At 35.7% G+C, this 13,073-nt stretch overlaps 1 protein-coding gene across 4 annotated transcripts in view; it reads left to right on the top strand.

The window, feature by feature from the left end:
* The window catches only part of EPS15 (epidermal growth factor receptor pathway substrate 15), a 145,951-nt gene that overhangs the window by 75,772 nt on the left and 57,106 nt on the right, over window positions 1–13,073 (top strand). For all 4 annotated transcript variants that reach the window (XM_059374710.1, XM_059374708.1, XM_059374709.1 and 1 more), the window contains one exon: window positions 11,984–12,056. In XM_059374710.1, the coding sequence (XP_059230693.1) occupies window positions 11,984–12,056 (73 nt within the window). The remainder of the gene's footprint in view (window positions 1–11,983; window positions 12,057–13,073) is intronic.

Below are 13,073 nucleotides of genomic sequence, written 5' to 3'. Positions count from 1 at the left end.
CATTCCTACCTTTCCATCTCCTTAGCATGATCACCTCCTTCTGATCTTTCAAATCTCACCTTAGACATCACTTCCTCTGGAAGGGGGAACCTTCTCTGACTTGTTTACCTCCTAACCCTCATAGTTATCAAATCTTACATAGTTTTACTATTTATAGTAATCATAGCATTTAAATACTTTATTATAATCATCTCTTTTATTTGGATCTTTTACTAACCGATGTGCTTCTTAAGCACAAGGACTATTTGTTTGTCCACTGTTCTGTTCCTAATGCTTAGCTTATATAATAGATGAGAAAATAACTTTCAGTTTTGCTGAAATCTGTCCTGTCTGTGCTATTGGTTTTACTAACCCCTTATCTCTTCTCTGGATTACTGTTATAACTTCCTCATTGACTCTGTGCTTTGAGTCTCTCCTTCCTTCCCTTATACCTCCAGCTGGTGTATAAAATACAACTCAGATCCCTTAGTGATGTCCTATTCCCATCTGGATCGACCTTACTTTTCTGAGTATGACACGAAGGCTCTTCTTCCATGGTTTTCCTTTGGCTTCCTGACCTTTCTTTTGTCTTAGCCACCTCCTACAGTAAAGTAGAATCCTTTCTTCTAGGGCACCATCAGACTCCTTGAGAGAAGACACCATGCGTTTCCTTTGGCACTCTCAGTTTTTCTCAAGCCATGTGGTGGGTGGACCTCGCCATCAACATGCCACACATTTTTATTTTACTGTGCTTCTCATCCTGTTGTTCCCTTTGTCCGAGCATACCTTTTACCTTATAAAATTTACATATGCTTTAAGACCCAACTTAAATATCATCTGGTTTTTCAAACCTTCACTAAGATCTTGATTGCTAATTGCTTTTTTCTTTTTACTTCTAGAAACTTTATTTCTTTGTAATAGTACTCACCATTTTTTTTATTGTGGTCTTCATTTTAATTTGAACTCCTTTAGGGCAGGGGCTATGTCTTATTCACTTGGATAGGTCTAGAAGTTAATGCATGTAGTACCTGACACCACTGAATCTCAGTATAGGTTAGTTGGTTGAATGAATGAATCTAAGTATGTTATAATATTAGAATATTTCACAGACTCAATTCCTGTCAAGCTTATGGCAGACCAGAAGCCATGTATTAAAGGATGAAAAGACAAAAGATCTTTTGATTAATAGCTTATTTTCAAGTCTATAGAAGAGGATTTTAGAGACAAAAGGATTTTTAATCCTCCCAGGGATATTAAATATAGTTGCCTGATTTTTCATATTTTGATAGCCTATTTTTGTGTCAGGGATTTACTCTGAGAATCTGAAAAAGGCTTTTAGGCCCCTGCCACCTCCAAAAGAATATGTGTATCCATGTACACCATTTTGTATTTATTTCAGGAGTTCCCAGACCCTAAAAACTATCTGTGGGTCCATTTTTAAGAACCCTTGCTCTGAAAGTAAACTGTCTCAAATAGAGAAGTTCTTGACAGTGAAAAGTCAGAACTTGCTTCATTCACTAAGATAGCATAGTGTTGGTGAATTGTGCTGAGGCAGGAGTTAATATTTATTTGTCTTCTGTCAGCTTCTACTTCCTTCCTGTCTCTGTCCTTTTAGCAAGAATATCAGGAAGTAAAAGCTATATCCTGTCAGGCCAGTTTGTTATCCTGGTCTCGGGCCAGTAAACAGAGTAGATAATTACAGTAATAGTTATTAGATATTGTGCTGTGCCTGCTTTATATTATTTCTTTTATTTAATTCTTGCAACATCACTTAAGGATAAGTAGTTATATCCCAATTTTTCAGATGAAGAATAGACAGTTCTTTTCTAAGAAGCTTTCCTTGGTATCTATCTTAGCTCAGAGAGTGCTCAATTTCCTTCTGTCAGAATGGTTACAATACTGGATTATATTTCTTCCTCTAGTAAATTCTGATCTTTGTGTGATAGCACAGACTGTATCTTCTTTCTAATGAGGCAATATAATATTTCAGAGCATGGCTTTCCAACCAGATTGCTCAGTTTGGCTCCTGACATGATTTAGCCAAGTAATTAACTATCTAGTCCTCAGTTTCTTTATCTGTGAAATGGAAATATGACTAATACGATGTGAAATGCTCAATACCTTTTTGGAACATGACGGATTCTCAGTACACGTTCATAGCCATTGTCATCGTTGTCATCGTCATCATCATCTCCACCAAGCAGCTCAGCACTTAGAGTATAGCATTTACTGAATAGGTGCTCAGCATACCCTGGTTGCAGTAGCTGAACGAACTCTCTCTTTCCCCGGTTAAAGAGATACTGGAACTATGTAGCCAGAATTTGTGTTCCTAAATATTTCTCTATCTCAGTCATATTTAGAAACTGATTTTTGAAAAACCTATTTAAGGCAGCATTAGCACACAGTTTGAACTTCTAAAAAATTTATGTTTTTGGTTTAGTTCAGTTCTCATACCATTAGAAACCATTAGCTCGGAAGAGAGCATTGCTTATTATTGAATCTGGAGCTCTTTTGCTTATTTGACCCAACCTGGCCTGTTTTTGGCCCTGTAAAGATCTGAGGTACTATTAGATCTCAATCGTGACTACCTCAACAGTGGTATGACTGATGGAGTAAGTGAAGCTGTAGGTTGTAGTGCGCTTTTGTTGGTAATAAGGAGTCAGTCTCATTAATTTTCACAGAGAGTGCATGGCTCGGCATTTAAAACCTTTGTTTAGGGAGACTTACTTATTTGAAACCCTCCGTGCTAAAGTTTTAAGTCTGTGCTGTGTGAAACATAGCCGCTAGCCACATCTGGCTATTGAGCACTTAAAATATGGCTAATCCAAATTAAGATGTGCTGTTAGTATAAAATATGCTGAATTTCAAAAACGAATGTAAATATTTTGGCTAAGTAAGGGTTAAGTAAACATACTATGATAAATTTCACTTGTTTCTTCTTACTTTTTAATATATGGCAATTTGATCACTTAAAATTATGTATGTGACTTGCATTATATTTCTCTGGTCTCAGTCATTTATATTCTGGTCTTGGATTGCTCTGGTCTCAGTAATTTATATTCTATAAAAATTACATTTGCTTCCATTTTGTGGTACTGGTAGCTTATTAAAGGGCTCTTATCTTGTTTAAGAGAGCAATAATTTTTAAGATGTGTTGAATTCTGTCTGTGGGAAACAAAAATATCTACCAAGAAATTTCAGCTCCAAAAGGAATTTGGGAATCGGTTTCTACCCACTTATTTAAGTCCTAACTGCCATCACTGTGGATGCTTGATTGCAACTTTTAAAAAGCTAGTAAATATTGTACTTTTATACTGGTAAGTAGTAGAATGGTGGTAATAATAGCTGACATTTAGCACTTCTTCTGCGCTGTGCATTGTGCTGAAGTCTTTCTAGATGTAATATAAATTAGTCTTCCTTATCAACTTTATTATCCCTGTTTTATAATTAGGAAAATTAAGGCCTTGTTTTACATTTATTTTTTTCATCCCTTTTTGTACTGTCAGATAAGTAGAATAAATTAATTAGTTGGGGTTTACAGAATAAGCTTTTTATTTCTCCTTATAAAAACAAACCATCAAATTTTGGATTCTGCCACTGACAGGGCAGCAGTTGTGTGAGCAACACCCCAAAGTTTGTGTTTTCCCTGATCTCAGCTAGGGTTTCTTTTTAGTAATTTATGCCCATTAACATACTCTTTGAGTTATTTTTAAAAAATAAAACTCATTAAAACAGTCAGCTTTGCGAATTAAGAAATTTAGTTATTCTTGGAGAACCACACACATTTAAACTGTCACAGCATTTGTCTTACTGTTTCATAATTAATGGCTACGTTGTTTCCCCAGCAAACTATGGGTAGGGCCCTCCATCAGTCTTGTTTGGCATTTAGCAGATATTCAGTAACTGTTGAAAGAATGGAATATAGTATACAGTCATATAGAGATTATATCTTTAAGGTAACTTTTAGAGAAATTAAATACTTAAAGTTACAAATCAGTGTCTTTACTCTCAAACTTTTATTCAAGTTTTTATCAAATCGCTGTGAATTCTTAGAGTGAAAAGCTGTCTAAGTTTCAAACCAAAAGGCTGGTTTGAAGTACAAGTCAAGACTTTCTCCTCAACTCTCTATAGTTGTTATCCTGCTCCAGCTCAAGACTTCTGACAGTTCTCAAGATAAGCAGAGTCCGAGTGTTCTGTTGCCTTTCTAGCAATTGTCATCAGCTTTCTGAGCAAGTAAGAGCCTCTACTTCCTCTCTACTTCTACAGAGCAAAAGTCAGCAAAAAAAGAAGAAATATGTTGCTAAATAATGCCATTTGGAGTTCAGAAAAGCACAGCTCAGAAACCTTTAGGGAATCGCCTTTCCTGTATATTAGAATAGACTGTCTTTACCTAGTACTGACATTCTTTTATTATCCGACCTTGATCTTCCATTCCAGCTATATTTACCACACATGAACCCTCCATCTTAAATAAATTAGTCTATCCAGAATTTTCTCACCTCTGTACTTTATTTTTTTTTAAAGATTTTTATTTATTTATTTGACAGAGATTACAAGTAAGCAGAGAGGCAGGCAGAGAGAGAGAGAGAGAGATGGAAGCAGGCTTCCTGCTGAGCAGAGAGCCTGATGTGGGTGGGGCTCGATCCCAGGACCCTGAGATCATGACCTGAGCCAAAGGCAGAGGCTTAACCCACTGAGCCACCCAGGCGCCCCTGTACTTTATTCTTTTTCATTATTTTTTTATTATGATAAAATATACATAGCATATTTACTATTTTAGCCATTTTTAATCATTTAATTCAGTGTCATCAAGTACATTCATATTCTTGTGCAACTATTCCACTATTCATCTCCAGAATTTTTTCATCTTCCCAAACTGAATGGTTTAATTGGACTTGATATCAACTTAGCTTTAATCACATAAAAAATTCTACTCCTTTAAGTTCTGTCCCCTCCATTTTATGTAATTGATGTCATAAGTCATCTTTATACATTATGTATCTACTAACATAATTATTTTTTATGCATTGTCTTTTAAATCCTATAGAAAATTTAAAGGGGAAGTTGTAAACCAAAATTACAATAATACTGGTTTTTGATCTTGTCCATGTATATACACCTTCACTGAAGATCTTTATATTTTGATATGGCTTTGAGTTACTGCCTAGTAGCATCTTTCATTTCTACCTGAAGGATTCACTTAAGCATTTCCTGTAGCTCAGGTCTAATGGTGAGGAAGTCACTCAGCCATTGTTTATCTGGGGATATCTTAATTTCTCTGTCATTTTGAAAGGACGGTTTTGCCAGATTGTGTTTTTAGGTTTTTTTTTTTTTTTTTTAAAGCACTTCTTCATATATATCATCCCACTGTCTTCTGGTCATCGAGTTTTCTGCTGGGAAATCCACTGATAATCTTATTGAAGATCCTTTGTGTGTGACTAGTCTTTCTTACTGTTTTTAAGATTCTGTCTTTCAGCAGTTTCATTCTAATGTGTCTCAGTGTGGGTCTCTGGGTTTTCCTGCTTGGAATTTGTTGAGCTTCTTGGATTGTAGATTGGTGTATTTTATCAAATTTGGGAAGGTTTCTTCTTAGCCTGCCTCTGAGTCTGCCATTTTGCTGGCGTCTTCTGTGCTTTCTTGTACAAGCTTTCCCTCATTTTGAAACGCCATTTTTCTGTCCACCATTCATTATTCCCTTCAAAGCTTAGCTGAAGTCTCAAAGCATGCCCAGGCTGGAGTAATTTCTGTTGGTAAACATACCATTTACTATCTTTACAGCTTATTTTGTGGTTAATGATCCTGCCTTCTCTGATACCAGGTAGGCCTTTTCTTACGCTCTCCAGGGAGAGTCAAGTACCCATCTACTGTATTCCCACAGCACCTCTGCTTGCCCATTCTGGCACCCAGTATTCTGCATCATAATTATCTTTTTACGTTTTTCTGCCAGACCCTTCAAATACATTAAATTCTGAGTTTCTTAATGGGAGATACCTGTCTCATTGTTTTTTTGTAGCCCTAAAGTATAGCACAGTAACAGCTATATAGTAATATTCAGTATTTGTTTAATCAATAGATAGGTCTTAAAGTTGCATAGGGATGTATTATTGAGTTTTGTTGTGTATTTCTTTTTCACTCCTTGCAGCAGTCCCCACATATGATATGTAAAGTAGATACTATATTCAATTTATTTTAAGGAATTGGCTCACACAGTTGTGGGAGCTGGCAAGTCTGAAATGTGTAGGAAAGGCCAGTAGGTTGCTGACTCAGGGAAGAGTTGATGTTGCAGCTCAAGTCCAAAGACAGTTTGGTGATAGAATTCTCTCTTCCTTGGGGAACCTCAGTTTGTTTTGTTTTTGTTTTTTTTCTCTATGAAGGCCTTAAACTAATTGGGTGAAGCCCATTCATACTATGATGAGTAATTTATTTTAATCAAAGTCTACTGATTTAAATGTTAATTTCGTCTAAAAAATAATCTTTACAATAGCCTGGGTGACTTGGATGAGTGTCTGACTCTTGTTTTTGGTTCAGGTCATGATCGCATGGATTGTGGGATCAAGCCCCTGTCTGGCTCCATGCTCCTGGACTCAGTGGAGGCTCTGTTTAAAAATTCTCTCCCTCTCTCTTCCCCCAATTCTAAATAAATATATCTTTAAAAAAAAGTCTCTACAGCAACATCCAAATACTTGTTTAACCTTAACCAAATACCTGGGTACCATGGCATAGCCAAGTTAATGCATAGAATTAACCATCATAATGAGGGAAAGGAGCCAGAGCCTAAGCCCTACCAGATTATCTGTCTGCTTGCCTTTAACGTCAGGTTTTTATGTGGAAATTTTATTATTTATTAGGCAGGTACAACAAATATCCCATCTCCATCATTTCACAGGAATAATTCTTCCTAAGAATGAATGAGATAATCCATGTAAAGTGCTTATCACGTAATACCTGTTATGTAGTAAGTGTTTAATAAATGCTAGTTTCCATGTGATAATATTGCTGTTATTATAATTACTATTAGTAGTATATTATTGTAATGATAGTAGTAGTAGATAGTATAGTGGTAATAATAGTTTTCTATTAGTTCCAAATAAAGGCATCCTAGATAAAGATCCTGATTGCCTTGTCTTTAGTCATGGGCTTTTTCTTGAATTAATCTCTGTGGTGGTGAGTTGGTGTAATGAGAATGGTTAAGCTTTGGTCAGGAGCCAGTCCCCAGCAAGTCATTCATTGCTCAGAGAGGTTGAATCTGTAAAAAGATGGCATCTTCTATTTGAACTATTCAGGCAGAAAGGTGATAGGTAAGGGAGAAAGAGCAGAGCAGTCTCCCAACAGGATTTCTGGGTCCTAGGAGAAGGGAGGGTCAGCCAGAACAAATAACTGCTACTTACAGTGATTTAAGTAAGATGCCCTGTGATGGAACCTGTATTTGAATTCTGGGCTATTTTACACCAAATCTTATGCTTTGAAAACCATATAATGAGTTTCTAAAGGTAGAGAGTAGTTATTTGAATATTAAGCAAGATTTTGGGGCAGAAATTTCTGATTATTCCATTTCTGTAATCAGAAATTTCTGATTACATTATATATTCTGTGCATTTATCTATGTTTTCTAAATTTTATTGCAGCCCATAATTCCTTTTAACAAATTTAAAAATTTCTCCATCAGTGTTATTTAGAATTCTAAGTAATGTTAATGTTATCAGTAAAAAGCAGGCACAACATAGGTTCACAGCTTGCTTTTTTTCCTAATTACATGACATCTTCTACATTTTACCTTGCAAATCTTAAGATAGTAGAGATATTAGTAACTGCATAATGAAAATGAAGACTGAGGCTCTGAAAGTTACGTGATAATCAGAGTAAAAAAAAAAAGAAAACAAAACAAACAAACTAAAACTGTTTCATGGCAGATCCAGATGAGAATCTGAGTCTCCAGTTTTTAGTCCCATTTTCTTGTTCTCTGTTCGACCTACATGCTTTACTAAAGACTACTGTAGTGACCAGAGTAGTAATAAGAATAATGAGAATAGCTTGCTTTTCTATGTTTGCTTGATAAGAGATTATTGGCAGTTAAACTACATTTTTTATTTTAAAGATTTTATTTATTTATTTGTCAGAGAGAGAGAGAGAGAGGGAGAGAGCGTGCATGCACAAGCAGGCAGAGTGGCAGGCAGAGGGAGGAGCAGGCTCCCTGCCGAGCAAGGAGCCCAATGTGGGACTTGATCCCAGGATGCTGGGATCATGACCTGAGCCAAAGGCAGACGCTTAACTGACTTGGCCACCCAAGCGTCACCCTTCATGAGTTTTTAACTAACTGGTTTTTAGTTTCTTCTTCTTCATCATCTTTTTTTTTTTTTTAAAAATTCAAGATTTTATTTATTTATTTGTGTGTGTGAGAGAGAGAGAGAGAAAGCATGAGAGGAAAGAGGTCAGTGGGAGAAGCAGACTCCCAGTTGAGCAGGGAGCCCAATGTGGGACTCGATCCCGGAACTCCAGGATCATGACCTGAGTCGAAGGCAGTCGCTTAACCAACTGAGCCACTCAGGCGCCCCTGGTTTTTAGTTTCCAACTGTTTTCTCTTTTTTATTGTTCTCTGGTTGGAAAACAATGAAGATTTATTTTCAGGAAAAGACCCTAAAACTATATTTCTGGGAAGGGCTTTGAAGGTGACTTAAATCTGTTTCTCTGACAGTGTGGTATTATATCAAAATTAAGACAGATGGCTCACTCCCTTCTCCCCATAAACAGCGCCTGGAGAAATGAAAGTGAACTGCATGGACTTGGGTCCCCACTGTCCTTGTGAATAGCTTTGACTAATTCATCGTAAATTTATGCAGTTGTCAACTTTGGGCTTTGGTTTTCTTGCTGGTTCGCATATTAGCTTCCACCAAATCAGAACCAGCAGCTTTTGGAAACTAGGGAGCCTTATCCCCAGCCTTTCTTTATGTAAAGCTTTGGTATTTGTGGATTTTTTAGGATGTGCCAGCATCTTGGGAGTTAACAGGGTCACAGAGATAATCTAAGATAGGAGGTATGTAGGATCATTCCTTTTCTCTTCTGGAAGTTACTAAGCTAAAAACACAAGAGCTTTTCCTGTCATCCAGGATGAGTAGTGGTTTGGGAAAAATGCTCACACACCAATTTTTGAAATATATCTTGCATCTGTCTTATCACATGTATTGGTGGGCTCCTTGGGAAACTGCATATAAATGTTTTTTAATGTGGCACAGAATCTTGAAAAGATTAGGTTTTTGAATTATTAATGATAAACAGAAAGCTTTGTATAGTTATGCACAGAAAAATATATGTTATTTGAAAGAAAGGAGAATATAAGAAATATGACCCACGTCCCATTCTCTTGCACCTAAGCATCTTTATGCATCTAAAAGTATTTAGCCATTCTTACTTGCTGGAAATGAGAAGGATAGCTACAGAGGTTAAGAGTCTATGGACTCTACATCTGAAACTAATAATGTACTATTGGCTAATTGTATTTAAATTAAAAAAAAAAAAAAGAAGAGTCAATGGAATATCACAGAACAACATCCCTGAAATTATAATCTAAGTTAATGAGAAAATAATTTGATTTTTAGTTTCATTTATAGGACAGATTTCCAATTGTGATGGTTTTAATAGTAATAGAACCGATGTTTTTTTTGTTTGTTTGTTTTGTTTTTTTTACATCTTCTCTTTAGTAATATATCATACACTACTTGGTTTTGATAATAAAAGAATTATTAGGAGACCAGAATTTCACTAGATAAAAGTGGATCAGAAGTTAAATTTAATTGATCTCAGTACTGTGAGAATTAATGCCTAACAATCTCATATTTTTGTTTAGTTGGAAATAAACAAAAATGGGAATGTTTGGAGAGATCACTACTGCTCCCCTTACTCCCTCACCCAAAATTATGAAAAGGAATCTCTACCTTTTAACCTTCCTTCATTTTACCCAAACAGAGACTGTATTATTTGTTGGTGAGAGCTGATAGTCCTTTGTAATCTGTTTTCTTTGTCACCCGGCTAGCTTCCTTTTTTTATTTTTATTTTTTAAAAAGCTCTCTTACTCTTCTCTCTTGGCTGTGTTGTCAGCTCACTGCTTTCTTGTAGCCCTGTTTTCCTGCCTGCACACTTGATCTTTGAGTAGACATTGTCAGTAACAGCAGTTAACAGAAGCAGAAAGGATTGAATACAAACATGCATACTAGTGTGTGGTGCTGATCTGTGATGCTGTGATATTTTCTATTTTTGTTATTAGCTACCTTCAAAACGAGGGGGCATAATTGATACTTGCCCTGTGTGGAATGCTTCTGAGAATTTGCAGTTGTGGGGAGGGGGCTAGTTTTTCATGTGACTTACCTCTGACATGCTGCAGCAGGAATGAAAACATTCTTATGCTCACATAAGGAGGGAAGGAAAAATTTCTTTTTTTCTTCAAGATTGAGGTTGCTGAATTTGTGTGGTATATTTAGGTTTTTCTTCCTGTGATTTCTATTTTTTGATTTTACCTAATTTTATAAGGGTTGGGAGTGGGGATGACCTTTGCATAATAAGTAGATTGAGGTATGGGAGGAATGGGCTGCAACAGTGATTCACATGGTAAGGGACTATTTAAAATCTCAGCAACATCACAACCCACATTGCGACCCATTTGAGAAATGGTTAGTGAGCTCCTTGGCCATCTCAAGTGTTTAAAAGTAACAGTATACAAATAGGTTTTATTCTTGGGCTTTTTTCTTCCTTACAAATCTTAAGAATGTTATGCCTGCATATCCAAAACAGTTGATTTTTGTCTACATTTAATATCACCCCAAAAAGGGGAGAAATGTAAATATAGCATTAAGTTGCCCCTTAAGGATCTTCTCTGGTGTAATTTCCCCCACTTTCCTTTATGCTACAGCTTAATGGAGCCTGAGCTTATGTTTGGATGATGTCTGGGATGAAACTGAAATAATGGGCTTGAAGCTCTAAGGAGGAATTCTGCAGAACTAGTTTGGATGACTTCTTAAATGCCATCCCCCTTCTTCATGTTGCCTTCTTTTACCTTTCCTCCCACCCAAAAATGTATTGCTGTAGAATTCTATGGATTTTTCTCTCGTTTTGTAAAAAAGAAAAAAAAAAATGAAGGGAGCAAGTCAGTGTGTGTGTGTGTGATTTCAGTACAAGCAGTTAAATTTATTACTCCAAAAGAAATAGCTTTATATTGTAATTCTGAATCTAAGGTTGCTTAGGACTCATTCATTAGGAATGTAGCTCTGATGGAAGCATGTAAGAATTTAGATAATATATCTCAGACTACAAGTGGATCCTAGTATTTTTGATCGGAAGAGTATAGAACGAGATAAATGCTAAATGTGATTCTGTTTTTACTTAGTATACCTTGTTTTATGTATTTGATCAACTGGAATTGACAAGTGGTCCTAAAATAGCTTTTTTGAGTAGAGCAGTATTTGATGGAGCAAATGGATTGTCTATTGACAGTCTTACCCATTTCTTCTGTGTTCTTTCATTCTAAAATTGGTACACACCAGTGATTTAAGGGGAAATTAACACTTCAGAAAATGTCCTTTTCCTTAATATTGTTGACTATTTCTATTAGCAATTTTCATTTGATTTGACAGTGGTACTTAAGGGTTAAGCGTACAGAGCTGATGCAACCCCTCCTTTTTTCACCAGCAGTTTTCATTGGACATCATTTCCATAGCAACAGTGAGATCAGTGAAACCTGAGTGTTTCATTGATTATTTTTCTCCTCTTCCTTTTTTAATCTATTCTCTTTTCACCACATTTTAGTGAGAAAGCATTTTTTTTTTTTAACAAACAGAGCTTATATTGATTTCTATTCCATAAATAATTAAAAGAGGGTGGAAAACTCTGCCCTTCAGTTAAAAATTGAATGTTTCACTATGTATTTAAAAAGCGATTCAGGGTTAGGAGGATGGATAACCATACCGGCTGTAGCTGATGTTCTCAAATATTCTTGCATTGTTTGCTGGTCTTCTAGGGAAAAGAATAATGTGGAACAGGACCTTAAGGAGAAAGAAGATACTATCAAACAGAGGACAAGCGAGGTTCAGGTAAGTGAACTATAAAATTCAGTATTCTGTTTCTGATTTAGAAGGATTCATTTTAAATGTATGGTTGTGGTATTGATGGGTAGGTCAAGAAAATACCTGTTATTTATGTGACATAAATATTTGCCTTTTGCAGAATGATAGTTTTTCTCTGAATTCTGGCCTGCACAGATTATACTGCAATGAGAAAGCAGTATTTTTTAGCATAAATTTCTAGTTTTGAAAGTATTTTTAAGATAATATTTACCTATATATCGTATCATTAAAGGTAAGTTTGAATGACTTGTGATGTAAATATTATTATACCGATAAAATTAAATGAGATCATCATCATCACCATCACCATCATCATCAAAACACAAATTGCTTTTTATGAATGTGAAATTTTGTTAGCTAGGAGACCTAGTATTTTTAAAGGGCTGTTTCTCATAACACTGGTAGGGTGGGAAATGATATGAAACAATTTAAAATAGCATTTTGTAAGTTGCATAGTAGCCAGGATAGCTTAAACTTTAGCATAATGAGATTTAATTCATTTTCACTAAGTGTTGCATTAAGTACCTTCATTTTACAAATAGAAAAGATAATAAAACCTTAGTTTCTGATTGAGAAATGGTACAAAAAAGGGTATTTCAAACATTAAAAAAAAAAAAAAATAGAAAATTGAGCAGTGTTGCATTTAGGGCAATAAACAGTGCATGTGACCATGTTATTTGGGCACTGTTGCCCGAATGTTATACCAGCACATACAGGAGATTGGATGTAGAAGCACTATTATCAGTTGCCAGTAAAAGCATATGGGTGGTCCTTTTAAAACATGTTACTTATATGTTGGATTTCTGTGCTTGTGCTGATAGTTTTAAATGAATGAAAGCTCTAAATTGGTAGATCCATTGTTTTGTTTTGATGTAGGACATGCAGCGAGATTGTCTATGAGATGTGTTATGCCTGGGTGCAGAGAATAATTTACTGAGAGATTGAGGAAGAAGCCAAAGAGACTTCTTGTTACAAGTTGGTTAT

This window comes from Mustela nigripes, chromosome 14, assembly GCF_022355385.1.
Source record: "Mustela nigripes isolate SB6536 chromosome 14, MUSNIG.SB6536, whole genome shotgun sequence".
In the NCBI taxonomy this organism is placed as follows: Eukaryota; Metazoa; Chordata; class Mammalia; order Carnivora; family Mustelidae; genus Mustela; species Mustela nigripes.
This window is presented reverse-complemented; position numbering and strand designations above follow the sequence as displayed.